This window comes from Pholcus phalangioides, unplaced genomic scaffold (assembly GCF_987345545.1).
Source record: "Pholcus phalangioides strain wild (caught in Gottingen) unplaced genomic scaffold, Ppha-v1.0 ptg000009l_1, whole genome shotgun sequence".
Lineage (NCBI taxonomy): Eukaryota > Metazoa > Arthropoda > Arachnida > Araneae > Pholcidae > Pholcus > Pholcus phalangioides.
This window is the reverse complement of record NW_028301602.1, coordinates 12,578,455-12,600,851: the sequence shown is the minus strand read 5'-3', so window position 1 is coordinate 12,600,851 and position 22,397 is coordinate 12,578,455. Positions and strand designations below refer to the sequence as shown.

Genomic DNA, 22,397 nt, shown 5'->3' with positions numbered 1-22,397 from the left:
AAAGCCATCAGCTCCATTTTTTTTTTGTTACTTTTTCTTTCCTTGGGATATTTCCAGCACTGTCCATTTGAATTTCATTATAAAAGCAATAAATGTTGGATATTCGGTCAAGCTGGGATTGGATTTTTTTTCTTCTTTTTCCTGGGTGAAACATTTTCTCTCTCTCTCTCTCTCTCTCTCTCATATCTCTTCTTCCAGCATCATGTATAAAAATATCAGAAAAAATGGATGAGAGATGGACATTGGATAAAAAAGAAAAGAAAAGTTGCATATCTATATGTATCCGCTATTGGTAAAAGAGCTTTGGATAACCGAAAGTTTTACCGATAAAAATCTTCATGCATTTCCTGTGAGTTAGGGAGAAAATATATATATAAAGGCCTAAACCTCGGTCGTAAATTTGATATTTAAATTCCATTTGGCATTCCTCTCTTTCCGTCGTTTTCGTTTAATACTCGCCATACACTACTGGTATTTTTCTATCTTTTTTTGAAACAGAAATTACACTTCTTTCTGTATTGTGAAATTTAGTGGTACCGTAAGCTGGGGTGACTTGGGTATATACTACATTTTTTTTCTCTCTTAGGTAACACCATGGTAACTATAAATGATATAGGAAGGTGATTCCAGGTCCAGCCGCCAGAGTGAGCCTCCATGACTTAAAATCGTGCTCGAATCTCTCATAATTATCCAGTCTTTTTTTTTTTTCTTTTTACGTCTACTTCCCTCATACAAAGGTTTACAACAGCCGGCTGATGCGAAAATTAATTCAGGAAGGAAAGAAAATGCCACTGCATTTGCGAGGAATCGAACCCACGCCCTCTCCCTTGCCGGGTGAGCGCCCTTGACCCCTAGACTACAAAGGCAACTGAAGTTTTGAAGTATTGAAACAGTCTAATTTTTTTCTCTTTCCTGAATACATCTTTGCATTAGCCAGCTGTTGAAAAACCTTCGGTATGGATAGCGGAGAGTGACATAATCCTTGGATAAGTCGCCATCTGATGGCAGTGTCAGCAATTATGAGCTTTGGCCTGAGTTAGGTCCGACCGTCCATGTACCTTCCATGTACCGTCCTGTTCAGCGCACATGAGCTCTAAGGAAATATTGAGATCCGTTGTCTTTGCAGTGTAGTGCGCTAACCCGGCAAATAAGAGGACGTGAGGTTCGATTCTCCGCAAGGGCAATTGAATTCATTTTCTTTCCTAAATTCATCTTCACATCAGTCCGCAGTTAAAAACCTTCGTATGGATAGCGAAGACTGACATCATACTTGCACACTTCCATCATAACCTGTATTTTAAGATTTCACATGAAAACATTGCAGAACTATGTGCAAAGTGCTTAAAGGTTACGTTTTACAGCCTCGATAGAAATTTGCTTTTGCTAAGTATACCTATTTGTTTTAACTGTGGGTGGTATTTAATCTAATTAAATCATTTCGTTTAGTACTGGTTATTTTATTAGTGAACATGTTAATGTTTAATAAAATGTGAATTTCAGTGTTTAATGTTCGCGAGGGTAGTTGAGGACAATATTTAATATGTTCCTCACAGGCACGTACACAGCTATACAGATGTTCCAAACATATAAGAAAACGTTAGGCTACAGGCCCTATAGAAATTACACAGAAGAGAGATCAGATGATTTTCTTATTAATTTGATTAGCACCACATTTGAAGATCAACACCAAAACAGGCAGATTTACATTGCAGACATGAAAGACTGAGTCCCTATATTTATATTTGCAATAAATACAAAATTTATGTATTTATATTTTTATTTATTTGTCTCTAATTATTTCCATTCGGATGGGATGGAAACATTTGTTGCGAAAAGCGAAATATCAAAGCAATAGTCACTCCTTCACGCGAGGTGATTTGGTTACAGTTTTGCATTCATTTTTTTTCTCCATTATGTTACCAAACAATTTTCCTTGCATAAAAAAATAACTAAAAACGTCTTCTTTCTCTAGTCGTGCAACTTTAAGTAAAAATGCTAATTCGTGAGCGAGGTAATACATAAAAAAAAAGACAAAAATCTGCACCCACGTCACTTCAGTTTGGAGAAATAGTCAAATTTGGCCTAATAAGAGAAATCAGTCAGGAATATTAAAAATTCTAATTCGAATCTGTGGTTATATTTGCTGATAATGGCTGATCACTATGTGTGTAGAATTATACAGGTTATTGATCCAGAGATTTTGGAAATGAGGATGGAATTGTGTGGCTATTTGGGAAGGAAAAATCGGTTACCTTTCAGTGATGGGCCATCTCTCCTCCACGGAGGATCTCCATGTGCGACAAAGTCCTTCAGCTTGAGAAAGCTTATGGTCAGTCGAATGATCGAAGCCTTGTCAAGCTGCGTCGTAATCGCCCCTGGCAGTGGTAGCATCTTCGCCAACTCGTAGAACTCATAATTCTCTTTTCCTCGCCGAGATCTTGCCGCGTCCCGAGACTTTTCTTTACGCATTTCCAAAATTCTACGGGATTAAAAAAACGAATAATCAAACACTAGTAATCATAAAATCAAAAAGTTAAAGAAAAATTCAAATCATGAAATTTATAAAAAAAATTCAAATATTAATGTTACTTCTTATTTTGGTTTTTACTCAGTTGAGAAAGAGCGACATTTTCCAATCTTATGGTTTTAAAATATGGTCATTGTACAAATATGAAGAATAAAATTCCTGAAGAAAATATTTATTTACTTGCTAATTATTTTTCTTCATCCACATCTCAAAGTCGATTAGAAAACAGTGATTTTGTTCAAAAAACTTGGAAGCAACTAATCACACAATATTCATTCGGTATACTTTTATAGTTATGGCTACAGTTTTGTCTAATAATTTCTATCAATAATATTCAAGGGAATTTCCTTCATAATTATATGTAAGGGAAAAACTGAATACTGAATCTAAATTAAAATAAAATACCATTAGAATATATAAATCTGTTCTTATAACTCTCGCATAAATAAAAATATGGTTTATGTCAGGGATGTCAAACTCAATTAAATCTTGGGCTATTTGCTTGAAAATTATCACTCAAGTGGGCCGCCAATTACTGGAATTTAATAAATTAAATAGTCTATTAATTAATAATAAAAAATTCTTAATTGATAATTAAAAGTTTGTTAATTAGTAATTAAAATTAATTTAAACATTTTAAAAACTGTTCGATTGTAATCAAAGGGAAGTGGAAGGAGAATTATAAATGAACGATAAATAAGCCACAAAATTGATTTCAACTATCTACCAACCAAACAACCAAGATTTTTGTTGATCAACCTGCTGATATAGAAAAATAATTGAAAATATTATCTTATAAATGACTTTTTTGAGCAAACCCAGTTAGCACGTAAAACTTGTCAATGCATCACGCATATGTGTTATTAACTATCTTTCCCTTAAAGTTTATTTAATTCATTCAAATGCCCTGTAATATCAATTAAGAGTACAGGTTATCGCAGCCGTGTCTTACCATAGGAGCAGTTTCCACCTCGTTTAAAAGTAAAAAAATATATGTATATATATTTTTTTAGAATTTTATCACAAGACAACAAACTAATTTCTATGTGATGAGGTAGTGTTGCTCTTTCGTATTCAAAAAATTGCGGGAATAAGCGCTGCTTGACGCCCCTGTATCAGGTGAGGTTCAGTGTTCATCACAGGCTTGAGAACGCTGCCTTATTTCCTACTCTTTGCAGCAAAGGGCCTGCTGATGAATAACGCTATGGAAAGATTGCAGTTAGGAATAATAGCAACAGAATAAGAATATCTCTTTTTTTAGTACATTTTCTCCAATTTTTCTTGGAGTCTTGAAGCAAAATTCACATTGTTTTACCCAGTCATTGCTAACACACCACCTTTCCTCACTGCTACGAGATCATACAAAGAAAATTAATATTTTTCTTAAGTGCATAATTTGATACATTTTTGCCATGACGTGGAAAATACTTTTCCCTTTTGTGGTTTCGGAAAAAAATGGAAAAGATTTTTAAAAATTCTTTGGTGATGTACATATTGCCATCGCAAACCCGAAGAATCAAATTTGAGCCGCGTCTTGAGCACCGGAAATTTCGTCGAACACTATTGAAAAGCAATGTACATTTGAGGATATTACTTCCAACTGCTCACGTAAATTATCACCTATCGCTATTATTCTTCGAACCACAATACGTTTCGGTACAAAAAAGAAATCATGAAATGTTTGAATATATTTAAGACCCAAAGCTTGGAGTTTTTCGCGAATATTTAGTTGATTTAATTATATGTAGCAGCTCTCTCTCTCGCTGTTGATTCCTCTGTTTCATAATATTTTTACATAAATTCTTCACGCTTTTTAGCAAAAAAAAAATTATTTAAATTTTTTTTAAATAAAAAAAACCTATTTTTTGGATCTTGTAGGGACGTCGTGGGCCGCCAACAGTTCCTTCGGAAGGGGGGGGGGGGTGGAGGGCATGACCCCTGGCTTATGTTTTATGTGGCACCATGGCCGTTTTTATCATGAGCAACATATCGCATCCACATTAGTCAGCATTTTTAAGAACAACAATAAATTTTCAAACACCAATTTTCAAAGTTGTTTTTAATTTTCTTTTATAAACTGTTTCGGTCATTTTGTAAAAAAAAATTCAAATGTTTTTGATATTGGTTTGATCAGTCGAATGAAGGATGGTAAAATATTTGAGTGCATATAGGCGCAGGTGACCCTGAATATGAGCATGCGTGTGTGCCGATTTCAATTACGTTATAGAGCCTCCACGTTCACAATCCATACTTTCTGCTGCTTTTTGCGCTGCATTATCTAACATATTCGAAGCAATAATTATTTCAGAACTTAAATATTTAAATCTATAGTAAAAATTACGAAATAAATAATTCAACCACTCATGATGATAAGATGATAAAATTTTTAAAGCACTCCCGGAAAAAAAAAATAAATGCATATAACGCATACTTCAAACTAAGACGCAATCGAAATGCAGTCACATAATATTCATGACAGGATAATAAACATCCGTAATAACAGATCCGTAATGAATACCAATCCAACAGCTTTCTCTATTAGAGTCTCGTTGAGACAATGATTGAAAATGTGAAATCCTTCATATGTGAAAAAAAAGAAAAAAAAAAATCTCAAGTGGATTCTCGGCAATGATCGAGCACTTGATTCTTAAAACTTCCGTGGTGGTAGTCGTAGCGCCTGGTAGGTTGATTCACTGGAATGATCAAAATATTTTTTTATGCAAGTCACATAGTCACGTTTTTCTCACGTCAAACCCCACCCTAACACTATGTGTTTCGTTCGCTTCTTTATTTGTTCGTGTGTTATATCCCTTCTTCTTCATTTTTTATTTTTAGTATATTCTAGCGCGGAAGTTGAAAATCTCTAAAAGAAATTCTTTCGCACTTAGAAGTTACAACAACACATCCCCAGAACATTTGCCGCATCGACCTTTTCTTTATTTTTTTTTTTTCTCACTACTGTCCACTTTTTTGAAGCCGATTTTTCGTCTTCTTCTTCTAGGACGTGCATTGAATCCTTGAAGAACACTTTTACGCGTTTTTTTTTTTTTTGTGTTGAAAAAAAAAATACGTAAGTTGAACTGCAAACAGGAACCTTAAAAAATAAATATATAAAAAAGAACCTAGAATATATATAGTTTTTTTTTTTTTTCAAACTTCCCACTCCTGGTAGAGAAGAATAAGTAGAAGGAAAAAAAAAACGGGCCCTTCTCCTGTCCCTACAATTTCCTTTTTTTCCTCCCATGCTTTAGGTTCTATGGTACATGTATGTAACCCTCTTTCCGGCAATTGACGAGAAGAATTCGAACGCTGAATGATTTCAAATTTGGTTTAGTTTGCAGAGGATGCAATGGCAGCAAATACGGAAATCGATACTGGAATTTTATTTACTGTATTACTTTTTTTTTATATATATATATTTATTATTGAATAGACCTACACTCGGTTCTACCGGAAGGCTTCCGTTCTTCCATCGAAGTACATTGAGGTCTATGATTTTGGTTTCATATTAGTAAAAAGTGTGTAGTAACAAGGAATTAATGATAAATTTTTATGGGCATTTGAAAGGATAATTTACGTACTTCTTGTCACTAGCACCCTTTGTGTAAAACAGCTGTATTTCAACTTCGACATTCTCTCACATTCTAACTATTATAATAGTAATTTTTTTATGGAGAAATTAATTAATTAATTAATTAGAGTCCATCTACACCTCTTGAGCATGATATTAAGCACAACCGTCTTTAATGATTTTGGAAGCTTGTGGCTAACAAACAAGTTTTTAAATGCTTGTCTTATGGTGCACGAACTCAGGCCTGTTCTAGCTGGTATAAATACAAATTAAAGCTTTAAATCATTTCAAATGTTATAATAAATGATGTTATAATCTAAAATGTTGTAAAATGTTATATTAGACGTTAAATTATATGTGTAGTATGTACAGAAATTGATAAGGCTGGATTTAGGTAGTTTGTGGCCGTCTACAACATATGTCTGAGAGTTGATCTTGATATTATCTTACACGGGTAAGGTCTGTATGGGTTTAAGGAGATATGTAATAGGATTTGGTTCTTAATTATGTGCCACGGCAAAAGTGATAAATCAGTAATCATGCATATTCGCTGGTTAGTTGTGCATAGTCATTAATTGTCTTGGTAAGTTTGATAAATTTCATTGAATATATCACTTTTACTGCCGATTATGCGTGATTCCCAAATGAAGCCGATTAGTTGGACGAATGTGGAAAACAATTATCACCTCTTCTCTCCATTTAATCATTTCATTAGTTTCGCCCGTAAGTGATTTGCACTCTTATTTCGCCATAAAAATCAGCTTGAATTAAAATAAGTATGAAGGAGATAGAATAATAATTTTTTTTTATCGATCTCGTTAATATTGGCTTCCTTCACATTTACCACCATGTGCCAACATAACTGACATCACCGATAAAATTCGTCATCCTAGACTGAAGTTTATGCATAATTGAAAAAAATTGAAATTATTCATCGACGATTCATCAGGTTTACCAATACTAGTAGAGGGATTAATATTATTACATAATCACTGGTAAATGTGATAAATTCGCAATGTTTATCAAACTCCCCAAAATGGGTGGTGACATAATCATTGCATTTGACACATCTACCGTAACATATCCATAAAGTAATGAAATTTAAGCTGTTCTTGTTAAGTACAGTAGATAAATTGAGGATGAAATATGTTATTATGCAATATATTTTAATACAGTTTTAGGGCCCAAATATTCGGTGGATTGTTGCAGATGTACCCTCTCGAAGGTCCGGTCATGCAAGTTTTTTAAGGCAACTGACTGCGTTCAAATGACAATTTGTTTTAAATAGTCGAAAATGGCTTTATACAGTCGAATCCCATTATAACGAACTTCGAGAGACCAGAGAAATCACTTCGTTGTAACGAAATTTCGTTATAAAGGAATTTCAGGTTGCTTGCATTGTTTCTATGTAAACTTATTTGAGGGATTAGAAAAGTGTTCGTTAAAAGGAGATTTTCGCTATAACGGTATTCGTTAAAACGGGATTCAACTGTATATTTATTTGGAAGAATGTTTTACACTGAATCCAAAACTGTCTTATTTTTATACGTGCAATAAAAGTAAAAACAAAGTTATGGCTGATTTAAATCATCTGGAACAATGGTTTTGAAAGCAACAAACGATTTTCAAAAACACGTTTTTCGAAAATTCATTTTTTTCGTTACTTTTTTCCCAATTTTCTCAAAAAATGTGCAAGGTATTCTCATTAAAATTTTCAACAGTGTTCCAGATAACATTAGTTGTGTAATGAACTAGGATCTTGGACATATGTTTAGAATTAAATATTTTACAGCTGTTTGAATTTAAAAAAAATTTGAATATTTTTTGCGAAAATTTACGTATTGTTTCACGAAAACAACCATATCTCAGAGAATATTTTATGCACCTTAAAACTTTTAGTTCAGTGCACAGAAAATAGTCATAGCAATATATAGCACAAAAACTATTTGAATATATGCAGTAATTTTCAGTGTACAATGTTTGGCGTAATTGCTGAAAATAAGCTAATTTTGATTACATAATATAAAATATCTTAAAATGTTGTAGAAATACTCAGTGGATTTTCTTGTTTTACACAGTACTATGATTAAAACCCACACATGTTTTGTAAAAATGCAGCCAGTTGCCTTAAAACTAAAATGATCAAAAGAGAGGATCTCTGAATCAATTAAAGCAATTCAGTTCCATGACAAAAGAAATACGATGAAGTCGAAATCTCTATTGGAATGACAGCATTTTTGCTTACTATGATGACATTAAAATCTGAAATATTATATTTTTAACGTCTGTGTTTGTACTCTTGTGGCTCTTATTACGAAATACGATGAGAAATACGATATTTGATTATTGAATTAATCGATTCAAAAATAATGTTTTTTTATCATTTTGGTATTGATATTCTAGAGAGAGGTATCGATATAAAATTCGATGTTTTAGTTCCTCTTCTCTCAAAGTTCTTTGTTTTTGGAAGTTTTTATATTGAACTTAATTTCTAAACTTTGAGGTCATTTATTTAAAATTGAATGTCCTGTGACTATATATTTCAAAATTATCGCACAATCATCCGCTATAGAAAAGAAAATAAGGTTTATTTGAAGAGAAATACAGTGAAGCCACTTCGAATGATGATTTTCTTTTTTTATACGTATGGAAACTTAACTACAAAATTCCTCGCACGTCTCTTTTAGATGACACAGGACCGAAGTGGTGGATGGAGGTTTGAAGAAGAGACAAGATGGGCGGAAAGAGCAGAGAAAACAACGGAGGAAAAAAAAAAAGAAAACGACAGGAAATCCAGGAGCAGTTGTTGGGAAAATCGGGAAAGAAAAAGGAGCACAGAAAGTGACAAAAATAAAAGTATAGAAGAAAAATCAACGGGCTCTTCAACTGAAAAAAGAATAAGAAAAGAAAATGAAAACAGCTGGACATTCAACTCCTGGAACGTGACACCATGGATATCCAAGACATAGAAAAAAAAACAGAAGCCAAAAAATTACATTCCGGATAAGATTCCGCGGACTGGATACAAACTCGTAACGTTCAGCAACTAAGATACACTTCTAAGACAAATTACAGTTAAACTCGGTTATAATGACCTCGGTTGTAACGACACCTGGGCTATAACGTGAATTATTTTCCGTCTGCGGTGATTGCCATACAGAATAATGCGGACAAACTTTGCTTATAATGTAAATGAAAAAGAACCGCCTCGGATATAACGAGAAATTTCTCATCGCCGTTATTTCCGTTTTCCCCAAACAATTCCAAAAATCTTAGAAATTTATCTTGATCATATCTAGGGAATGTTCCTACTGTTGTTCTGTTTTATACAGTGGAACTTCGATACAACAGTACTATGCTTACCAAGAAAAGATGTCGTTGTAGACGGGTCACCGTTATATCGAGAGGTTTAACATTAGAGTGCAGACCAAAGGTTCTCATGCACAACCATTTTAGCCCACGGGCCAGATATGCTGTATTTCTACCACTTGGCCGATAGAAACATGTGTATAAAGCGTGACCGTATGATCCGTATTTTACGGGGTGTTCCTATCATTTTGACCGTCTCAGTTCTTTTTATAAAATGTCTTGTTTCTTACTATATTTTCAATAAGGCGGAGAAAGCCTTATTGAAGGCTCAGATTATTTTCATGACTTATAAATTATATTACAGTAATTATGACTCGATATTAAAATATTACGATAATTATTATTAATTATATTCATTTATAAATATAATCATCTCGCATATTTGTCCAACACATCTCTCACACGTGTTTTTTGGTGAATTATATTTTGACTTGTGTCATTTTTTGCAACTGTCGATTTTCTTCTAGCGATAGTTAGTAGTTTCACTTTTAATAATGTTAGGGTATTATGCATGATAAAGGCGATAAATTTCAAGTATTTATCAAATTTACCAACAACGCTTGGGGTATTACTCACATACACCGGTAAAAGTGATAAATTGATCAAGACCAACCGGTAAGTACGCATAATAACTTGAAAATAATCGCATTAACCGTGACATTTATAAGCGATATTTGGCGATTTCACTGACAACTGGCAACGTGTTTGGTGAGGAATCGGAGATGACACTTATAATTTATCCCAATTTCCCGTATTTTTCTGGATTAAATATGTGATCACCATAATCATAATGAAATAAAAACTTTTTGCATAGACTTTTCAAAAAAGTCTCAAAAAACGTCAACCACGGTTGTAACGTGAGCTCGTTATTACGACAAAACTTTGTGGAATCTTCGATGTCGTTATAACTGAGTTTGACTGCATACAGTTTCCGTGAGGTCATTGCACGCCTCCAGCCAACCCGAAACACTTCACGAGATGGCGTCAGATATGCTAAGAAAGCCAAACCCCTCCTTGACAAAGAACTGGTTGTTTCGAAATAATTAACCAACCGATTAATTAAGAAGAATATTCATTAATTGCTATGAGGAATCTCAAAGAGAAACGAAGAATCTAAATCGTATAATCAGGAGCAATTATCTATATCATAAATCACGCACCCGATTGAAGTTTAACCAAATTCCCCTGGAGGAAACTCTCAACACCGCGAAACTACCCCGAAGGTTGAAATATGCTGATCACCACCATGATCATCATCATCATCATCACCATCATGTTATACAATCGGGTTGAAATATACAACTACGATAAACGCTTGAATATAATGACCGCTGTGAATAATGATTATGACACACGCTGTCGCTTCACCCTTCTTATTTTAAGTGCAATTATACCTTCAAAAATCTAGAGAGAATCGAAATACTGTATATATGTTACAGTTAATATACAGTATTAATATACAAATCGGTTATTATGCATAATAATCCGGTTACATTCATTAATGGATAATCCGGTTACATTCATTAATGCACAATCCGGTTACATTCATTAATGCATAATCCAGTTATTATGCATGTTAAGACCATTTTGTGAGTTAGATAAATTAAAAGAAATATCACTTTTACCTTTGATTATACATAATATCAAAGCGACGTTGGTGAATTTGATAAATACTGAAAAGATTATCACTTTTACCGGCGATTATGATTAATACCCAAAAGCGTACCTGGTATACATTTTATAAATTCATCACATTTGGACCGGTTATTATGCGTAGCCAACATTTCGTATATGATAAGTCGGTCCCATTGCCGTGGTAAGATTTATTATTTAGATAATTATATGAGCCAGAGTTTGAACTGGATATAATGGACTCTGATTTAACGATTTTCTCCGAACATACCTTAGAAAACTCCTATTCGATAATTCCTGAAATCGAAGCTCTGCATTGCGAACTCCTCTTTAACGCATTTTATAATCGAATCCGATACAACGAACCCTCGTTTGACAAATCTTTGATTTAACGAATTTTCAGACCCTGATAATATTATTATATAATATTATCTGAATAATAATAATAATATTTTCAGGGTCTGATTATATAATCAGGCCCTGACGTTATTAACTTTTTTCGACAAATTATACAATGAGACCTCGATATAACAAACTCCCATTCAACAAATTTTTCGATTTAACGATTAGTTCTCATTTAACAGATCCACACGCGGACAGGATTCAGAAAAAAAAAATCGTTAAATTCATTAAATGCTCAAAATGGGTCCAACTGTATTGATAAAACATACTAGGCTCCATCGGGAGTTTTTTTTTTTTTTTCATATTTATCAAATTCACTAATTACATTAGGGTATTATCCATAATCACGGGTAAAAGCGATATATTTCCAGTATTATCAATTTACCAGATGCGCTTGGGTATCACGTATAATCACCGGAAAGAGTGATAATGTTTTATCATTTACCAAATTTACCAACGACACTTGGGTATTTGCATAATCACCGGCAAAAGTGATATTTTTCGCATTTATCAGATTTTCCAACAAAGCGAGAATATTATGCATAATCACCGGTAAAAGTGCTAACTTCAACAACTGTGCTTGATTGCAGTTCTGCATAACAACTGGTTAAAAATAAATAAATTTACCAAACTTACCAAAATTGTCGATGACTATGCATAATAAGTGAATTTACATAACACATACATATATATAAATCGGTAAAAAATGCATAATCGACAATTGCCCCGGTAAGTTTGATAAATTTCTCTAAATTAATATTTTTACCTGCAATTATGCATAATACTCAAGCTTCCTGTCGTTGGTAAACATGATAAATCGACTTCGATAACCAAAAATGACTTCGATATACTACGCATGATAATTCATACATGTATTGTATCATTATATCGGAGTACGATTTTAAAATTTGTTATAATTATATTGTGGTCCGACTATCCACCATACATACTAGACATATTTGGGATTTCTTCATATTTGTAAAATTCACCAATTACATACACTAGGGTGTTATGCATAATCACAGATAAAGGCGATAAATTTCAAGTATTTATTAAATTTACCTACACGACACTTGGTTGCATAATAATGCATAATCGCCGGTAAAAGTTACGATGTTTCTAGTACTCATAAAACTTACCAAGACGATCGGTAGTTATGCATTTATTATACATAATAACCGGTTTATAACATTTACCGTATTGCATATTAGATTTATATTCATTCATCCGAGAAATATACGAGAAGATATCCAATACCTACTATAGAACCAAAAAATGTCTGATAAAAATTCCAAGATCCATTCCAATGTTTCAACACGTGGCCGCCCTTCCAACGTAGCCTCTCGTCAAAATGCAAAACAGCTTCACGGTATACACACATATAACACTAGTTCGCCTTGTTGTATTTACCCCAAAAGAACACGGAATCATCATCTCGCATACAAAGCGTATTCCGAAGAATTCATACCATCTAAAAAATGGCTTATTCTTCCCGTTTTTAAGATTCTTGTATCATAGACAAGGAAAGGCGAATTCTTACGAAACACCGTTATGGCCTCTCCAGGAACCAGGAAAAAAAAATGGTTGGCCGGAGAAGTATTATGTTAAAAAAAAAATAGAATATATATCTTTTCTACATAGAAAACAGCAAAAAATGTAAAATGAAATTCATGCATGCTAACATAACGCCAAACGATCATACTGAGACTATGCTCATGTTTTTCGTTGAATAAAATTCTTTTCTTACAAGTTCTATGTGTGCGCCAACGAATATAAAAATGACTTTGATATATCATGGCTAGGGAGGGATAAAATTTTCAATAATTTCCCTATGGAACTGGCGCCTCCATATTCACGGCCTCTATGTGGCCAGTGATAGGGCCGGGCCGCCGGTTCTCAGGCCAAAATGCGAGGGAGGGAGGGGGGGGGGTTGGAATTCCTGTTTGGCAATGTTCTAAGATATATGTAGAATCCTTGCTGAATATGTTGCATGGATTGGCAAAGTTTTTGTATGTTTGTGGATATGAACTTGTTTCCGTGGGAGCATTCGTATCGTTGAGGAATGACATTGAGGAATGGCATTCCTAGGAAAAGTTGAATCGATGGAAGTCATTTGTATTAATATCACGTTATAAAATTTATTTAATTTTTAAAAAAAAATTAATTTTTCAAGCAAAAATGTCAAAATTATTAATTTTGTCTGAAGGAAAAAGTAATTATATTGTGAAAAATATAATTATATATTTTTTATAGAAAATAATTGTTTTTTCTGTGAAAAATTGTAATTTTTTTCATGTAAAAAATATGTGTAGTAATTTTATTATACTGAGTGAAGAATAATCTTGTTATATTGAAAAAATAATCATTTTTATTAGGAAACATTAATTTAAAAGGAAACATTTCCACTTTTGCTGAATTTACAGTAGAAGTAAAAACGTTTTTTTTCTCCGGGATGGACTGATTCGCAAAAGTATAAAACAGTCCAACAGGTAGCATAAGAGAGTGGTATAAGAATATTTAAGTGTTATGTTTCTCTTGATCATATCATTCAAGTGAGTTATTTCTCTGCATTCAAATTTTTGAAATGTTTTGAAATAAAATTAGTGGAAATATATTACCTTTTAATCAAAATTGGAGCTGGTAAAGTCTGAACAATTGGAAATTTGTACGCCACCCGTTGATTCTAGATGTTTTCACTTAACCAAGTAAAATAGGTACCCTTCTTCCTCTTTCGTGAATAACTAATTCTACAGTGAAAACTGCCATAACGTATGCTCCCGTTAGCGAACACCTCCACCAACAGACTTTCTTGAATTACGTCGACAGGGAACAATGTATTTCACATCCCTTAACGGACAATCCTCGTTAGCGGACAAAATGTTTAGTCCTATGGGTGTCAGTTATCAATAGGTTCTACTGTAAAATGTGACTCTGAAAGTATTCTTGAAAAATCTGTCGTTTTGAAGAAAAAAATCCTTTAACGCAAATAGGAAAACTGCATTGTTATGCTCCATTTTGAATGAAAAATACCGAATTAAATTAATAATGTGGATAGAAACGTTGAACTTTATAATTTCGACCAAAAATATTCCCGTTTGAATAAACCATGTTGGTTAATCCGACATAGCTCATCCCAGAGATTCAGAATCCGTTGAATAGTGCATTTCGAAAAAAAATAGAAATTCTCCCTTTTTGAAAATAAGCTCCTCAACCACGCTTTAAAAATTTGCATTAAATTGTTTATAAATCGGTTTCAATGTCTTCAATCTTATAATTCATCCTATTCTATGTGTTAATAAATACTGCGTAAATAAATGATATTAAGCACACAAAACCATCAGTACATCAGTACAGAGAGTAACGTAAAAAAGAAATGTTTTACTTTTGTACGCATAGCCAATATAAATAATGAATGAAGCGAAAACCATTAACACACCATGAATGAGTATCGGCTATTACGATGGTCAGTAGATAGAGTAATTTAATGGATTAATTTCTCTATCACTTAAAGCAATGGAGAAAGGGAGAGGAAACCAAGTTATTACTACAATGATCCACTGAGACATTTACATTACTAAATTCATTTCCCTTCCATAAAAGAAAAGAGAAGACAATAGAAACCAACCTATTTCCCATGACCATAATTAAGCCTGAAAAAAATAATAATATAGGGCTTTCTTTTTATTCTTTTTTGTATTGTGCACGATTACGGAACAATTATGTAGACACACGCTCTCTCTCTCTCTCTGGAAATTATTGTTACTTCTTCCTCAACATGTGGAATGTATGGACTATAGATAGAACATTCATCTCATTGAAGCCATTTCCCAAGAGATTTCCTCACTCACCTCTCGTCTGTCATGGCGTGAACTTAGCTGTAGAATTATTATCTGTGGAAAAGCAATCACTGGTGGAAACAATAAAAATGCATATACGGTATATCAGTGTTATGATGGACTTCTATTCCCTTGGAAAAAAGGGGAAATTTAATGGATATGATATTCGGTTTTCTAGAATTTTTCCTGGATAATTTCAATTCTATGAATAATTAGAAAGACTTCTGCAGTGGTAAATAATCTGCAGTAGTTTCAGATCATTACGGCAAAATTTGGAGCGAGTGTTCGGGCGGTAATAGATGAACAAATGTAGCTAATGATGAAAAGAGTCTGTTTTAATGTAGGGTAGGGATTCCCGATTCGTTGTGCCTGGATACCCAGGGGTCCACGAACAAATTGCTAAATTATAAAAAATAATAATGCTAAGCTAAAAACATAATATGAATGAAACTTATATATAAAAATAAAGTTTGAATTAAATTTTTTAATTTAATGTTATTTAATATTTTAATTAATTTAATTAATATTGTTTTAGCATCTCCGTAAAATAATAAAATTGGTGGACATAACGATAAAAATTTTAGATCCGGTTACCAATAAGGAAATGTCGATGAGTGAAATTTGTGTTTTTATTATACCGAAAGAAATTTATATCCCGTAACAATTGAATGACAATTCGTCTAGATTTTGACGATTGTCAATAGCCGGACCAAATTTTTTTTGGTTTTTTCATTTTTCACGTGCTGGAACAATTTATCTGGGCCGGTGATTCCCAGCGTGAAGGCCCATGTCACACAGGGAAGGGCGGCAATTCGATTTCTAAGGGGGGGAATTTGAGTTTTTCTGTGAAACCTTAGAACCTTCCGAACTCCCTTCATTTTTTTATATATTTCATCTCAAATTTCTAATATATAACTCTTCAAGCGGCAATTAGATATCACTAAACTCTCTTCAAAGTGTCATATCTATTTTAATTGAGTATCCTTTCCGCCGATTTTCAGCAGGGGCAAACCAAGGTGAAATAGGACACTTTTTCCCGATTGAGAAGTCAATTTTGCAAAATATCTGGCCTTTTCAGTGCTAAAATAAGAGGTCTTTATGGAGGCGAGATATCTCGTCACTGTCGCTTAAAGGGTCAAGAAATTTCTTTTGATAACTTTCTTTTATTTCTCTCTTTCAATAGAAAGGGTTTGACTTTGGTTTTCTAAATGTTTTGTGTTCCACACAAAATTTGTGCCTTTGAGATAAGTTTAAGTCCACGGGCTCCCCCCCCCCCTCCCGCCGCCCGGTGCAAACAAAATTAAGAAAAATGACGGAAGTCTCTGTGAGGACCTCTGATCGAAAATCATTGCTTTTTTGACTAAGTAAAAGTAGACGGAAATGAGGCAGGAGTGGTAAAGACCCCTGACTTGAAAATTTATGGAGGTAAAGCAAAAATGATGCTCCTTATATTTGAAAAAAAAACACCTCTGTTATGGAACTATAAAGTTTCACAGTGGGGGGAGCCCCTGGCACAAGTAGGGGGGAACATCAGGATTTCAGAGATGCTTTGGTGAGGCATGACCTACAAAAGTTTCGGATTCACTGATCTCTAGCCAAACTTAAGGATTTCGAAAAGTTTCAACCATGACAAAACGGTGTATTTTCATCCAAATTTTACGGGGTAAATATATTTCAGTACCATAAAGATGAGACTTGCAACGTTACTAATTCATGTTATTTTTCATTTTAGGCCATGTAGAAATTTTAATTTTTGTATATATTTTCTGCTATAATAATTTTCCCAGGGTACAACTATTACAGAAAATAAACACTCTCTTCGCCTATTTTTCATATTTTAATCGAATTTTGGACACTTTTCAGTGAAATATCCCGTAGGCCTAAAATGTTACATTGGTATTTTTAATACTCTATTGTTGCCCCATGTGATCCGTTATTTCCTTCCTTAATCTGCCTCTAATTCTGTATTCAACTCATATGAGGTCCGAGTAATGGATTGTGCATTACACCTATAACAGTGGATATAATTCTTTTCCTGTCCAATGGCAGCATAAAGCGCATAAAAATAATCAGATCACCACCGGATGGCGTTTACGTGTTTAGTGCCGATATTATAACACTAGAATTTTTTTTTTTCCAACCATTTCTTATTCATTGCATTCATTCACTGAGGGTAGAATTTTGTGTTGAGTGTTTCCTATAGTTTTCATTCAAATATGAGTGATTATATCTTCGCTGTTGAAATGTAATAGTGACCTGAATTATACTGTCAGTTATGAGTTCAAAATCCACTAATAGTGTTATTAATGCCACAGATATGTACTTATATATCTTACGTCATTATGTTTTCGAATGTCCTCAATCCAGTAGAATTTAATGAATTTGTAAATGCTTATTTCCCTTTGGTGAAATATTTATGGCCCCTCATTATAGCTTAGCCAACTATTGTGTGCCCCGGACTATAACTATGAGAGGGCACCGAAGGGGGGTGGTGTCTCATGCCCTAAGCTCTGAGTTTACTGATTTTCCGTTCAAAATGGACCTGACCCCGGATAACAGAGTAAATTTTCATTTCTACTAGCGGTCCAGTGTTATGCCTCCCCCTCCCAATACATTCAGCTAATTAATCTTAAAAACATGTTTTGAAAAATTGCCCTTAGTATGTCGCACATGCATTAAATAACGTCATGCAGGGATTTTCGAATATTTTACGTTCGTGACAGTTTTGGTAACGCCCAGGCATGGATCCCGAGAGGTGATGGGAGTGATGGATTTGGCTCTCTCAAGAGCCAAATAATGTGGGAAAATTTTTCTGTCCCGTAAAATACAGGACGATTCAAGGACCTTGCATAATAAGTCACCCTCCCGACACATTGTTCTAGATCCGCGCCTGTTCCTCAGCAGTGGTGTAGCAGTCGGAGGGGGATAGGGGGGGGGGTGCTATGCGCTCTCGTTATCAACAGTGGCATAAGGGAATGTGGGTGATTGAGCTTAGAAGTGGTACAGGAGACGTGTACTCTAAATGCTCATCCTCAGTTATGGCATAATTTTAAGGAAGCGAGATGTATGTACTCGTCTTCAGCAGTGGCGTAGGATTCCGGAGCAGAAATAGATCCAGAGGGAGCTATTGATACCAAGACCCAGATAATATACATAAATTAGTGTTTCCTGTAAAATGTGGGGCGATCTTATGAAACTACACAATTAGTCGCCCCTCCCGACGCATCGCCCTGAATCCACGTCTGGTAACGTGAATGAAATTAAAAATATTTCGGCCCTGCAGAACCTCAAGTCCTTTTTATGAGACACTATGAAGTACTTCGGTTGAAAATCATTATCCTAATATTAGATCTTTCAATAAAATTTTAACTCCACAATATCTGATGGCAGCTAAAGTGCTACGAGCACTGTAATGCGTTATTATCCCGGAGAGTATGGGTTAAGCACCTTTTTCAAATATAAAAACAACAAATGGCAAAAAATGGTTGTCAAATTTAATATTTAAAAATTCATCCAACTTAAAATAAAAGCGATTTCCATGAAAAGGCATAAAAACCATGAGAAAAATATAATGCACTGAAAAATATAAGAAATTATAAGTATATGGATAGATTTTCGATTTACCCCAATACGAATATCGTATTTTAATCGAATCACTGCTCCGAAGTTGATAATTTTTATACTTAATTGTACTTTAATAAAACTTCTTTTCTTTTTAGTTCCGAATAGATGTATTTTTTCTTCTAGGTAACACCAGTTCGCTTTCCCATTCTGTGATCCGTGTAACTTATCAAGAAATTAATATCTAATAATGAGTATGAACAAAACCGGTTTGAAAGATCTCGTGCAAACTTAACACGTGTTTGCAGATTTAGTGCATGCAATCGAATTATACTTTACATATGTTTCGATGATTGTAATGATTTCAATGTACACAATATTAATATAGTGTATGCGCGTGTTCGCGTGAGACGCATCGTGCTGTCATTCGAATTGGTAATTCGCACGTTATAAAAGGAAGATTTGTTGCGTGTGTGTAAATACAGACTTGAATCAACCGTATCACTATTAAAGTAAACATAACCTATTGGGTTGTTAATGTTGTTAGACAAATGTAGAACCGTAGCTACTTATTAGATACATGCATGCATCTAAAAAATAGGTAATTGAATTAGAAAGGTTGGATTATATATGAAGAATTAGATATCTAGGGTGCGTTTTTGGTCAGTATTGAAAGAATTGTTTGATGAATGACTGAAATTTCAACGAAGCAGATGTTATCCTCGACTGATTATGAATATGCAATCTTCGTGACAGATGCTATGATTGCGTTACATTTATAGTTACTTATTTGTTACTTGTTTCCCGATAATCTGTTTTACTATAAAATGTATTTTAATCACCTTCCAAAGTATGGATTTCTATGCTTGGTGACGTTAAGGTATAATAACAGTCTGTTACAAAAGAGACGCTGATTGATATGGTATCATTAGTAATAAGACGATCAACTGCATGAATTCCTTATATATTTTGCTCTATGGAAAGAGCTTTCTTCTAGGAAAGTTCTAAAACAAACCACAGGAAAGGGAACGCTATCCAGAAAGTTTCTTTCTTTGAAACCCCAAGAAAATTCATCAAAATTAAATTACAGTTCCGTATCTCTTGGCCTACCCACCGTGGCTCTTACGTCTCTAGAAACTAGAAACATAATTGAAGAGGTTTGTGGCGTAGCGCTTATTTTTATTTCAAAAAACACTATCTCTAAGAAATGTACTAAAAACATTTTCATGTCACATTTAAGTATCAACTAATTAAATTGCATTACAAACACCTAGGATTGGCTCTGAGAATTCCGTAAGTGATTTATTTCTGTTAAATATTTACTTGCACAAAAAGAATAAAAAACATTGGAAACAGACATAAATGGAAACATCGAAGCATGTACATACATTGGGTTGACAAGGGATATATTTTTTCTGTAGATGACATTAAAACAGTAATAACCTAAAAGGAAATTTTATCCTTTAAAGCAGTATATAGTTTCCAACCTTTTTTCCTTCCCGCACCCCCCTTCGATAATACGTTTTTTATTCGTTAGAAAATTCATGGGATTTTTCCCCTGTAATTGATTACATTAATTATCCAATAACTAATTTTTATGACTTATTTTACTTATTGTTTAATGCCTTTTTGGCTATGGCTGATATTTAATTTTGGCTTCATTTATTTATTTATTTTTTGAAAATTTATTCAAAAACGAAACTAAAAAAAAACTCATATTTACAAAAATACTTATTTATATAAAAAAAGATTCATTGAATATATATGTAGTTCTTCACTTATTGATTCCAGCTGCAACCATAAATTAATGTTTCTTTGATACTTGACTGAATTTTTTGACGTTTTTTTCTGAGTCACGTAAGTTCACGACGGTATCAAATCTAAGCACAACATGGTAATAACACGAGGTACCAATGTAAACAAACCACAAAATAGTTTAGGTAAATAATGGTATTTTTCTCAACCAAAATGGAAAACAAGGCATCGATCACTAAGCAAAAAAGAAACTTTTACAACGCAAAATTCGTAAGACACATTTCTGCTAGTAGAAGTCAGATGATGCGTGAAAATATTGGTATGATTCATATTTTTTTTAGGAATTTGAAAATTCAGTTTTCATCATCATTTTGATTTTCCTTAATTATCTCAGTCAACGTGAATTTTTTTTTTCCATCTCGCACCCCAAAAAATTCTCTCCCGCACCCCCGGTTGGGAACCACTGCTTTAAAAGAACGATTGTTATATTGAATTTAATAAAAAATTGATTGCATTGGTTACTTCAAGAAACACAACAATAACTTAGTGAGGTAATTCTTAAAATATTTGAATTTGAAAATTCATAATCAATTCCTCACCTTTTCTTATCGTTGTTTGATTCCATTACCGGTATTTCAAAACATAATTTCCCAAAAATTGTAAAATTCAGAAATATTTGACATCTGTCTCTTACCTTGTTCAGACAAAAACTGACAGAACTCGCGGGTACAATCCCAACTCACACAACTAGTCTTTTTCTCATTTCACAATAACAAAAGACCCATTGTAATAACACACACACACAAAAAACTACAAGATCTACCTAATAATAACCAGCCCTTCAAGTACATAATGTAATAACCAAAAGCACAACAGCCTTAACAGTAGTTTTGATCCCTTTTCCACGAATCAGAACTGCTCTTTCATCTCTTCGGACATCAAAAAAACCTTAAAAGAAAAGTTCAGCCAAGCGACACAACTACACACTATAGGCCACAACTCCTAATATCTGAGCCTAGGCTCTCTTTTCAGATCCAAAAGCCAAAAGAAAAAGAAATTATCACTCGACATATCCACAGGGCGTTCGGAATGACAGGTAATGATGCCTCAGAAACTTAATCCCTTAGCTAACTAGTTTATAATAACAGGCCTTTAGGATTATTAAATTTTGCCGGATGGAAACAGAGGAAAAACACAGGGCTGGCCTTTTCTATAACGGGCCATCGAAAGGCACTTCCTCCATACAGAGATTGTGGAGGGGGGGGGGGTCACAGAACAGAACCGAATGGCCAATCTCCTTACCTCCTGGAACTGACTGAAGGGGTACCTTTACGACAGGTAATTGTATGAGGTGGTTATGTACCCGAGGCATTCATTGACAAGAGATAAGAGAGAGAGAGAGAGAAAAGGCTGTAGAAAATTAGACGGGCTTCGAATATATATATATATAAGTATTAAAAAAAATTATTATCCCTCAGGATATTTGCGCAATCATTATAATGGCGAGAGATATATATATACTATAAGGACAATTATATTCATTGAATTGCGAGTCGAGTTTGACAGGATGATGGATATGCAATTATTAAGATACCGTGATTGACAGCCATGGGACTTCAAAAATGAATTATCCTAAAATTATTATTATTTTTATAAGGAATACTGACGATTTTTCGTTTGGGGGATTTGGGAGGAATAGCGAGTCGATGGAATATTTCAATTATTTTTATGGATGTAGGGATTT

At 33.8% G+C, this 22,397-nt stretch overlaps 1 protein-coding gene across 2 annotated transcripts in view; it reads right to left on the bottom strand.

Annotated features, from left to right (window-relative positions):
• LOC149081772 (protein trachealess-like) overlaps positions 1–22,397 on the bottom strand; it is a 178,851-nt gene that overhangs the window by 45,111 nt on the left and 111,343 nt on the right. For both annotated transcript variants that reach the window (XM_089237209.1, XM_089237210.1), the window contains exon 3: positions 2,253–2,479. In XM_089237209.1, coding sequence (XP_089093335.1) covers positions 2,253–2,479 — 227 coding nt within the window. The remainder of the gene's footprint in view (positions 1–2,252; positions 2,480–22,397) is intronic.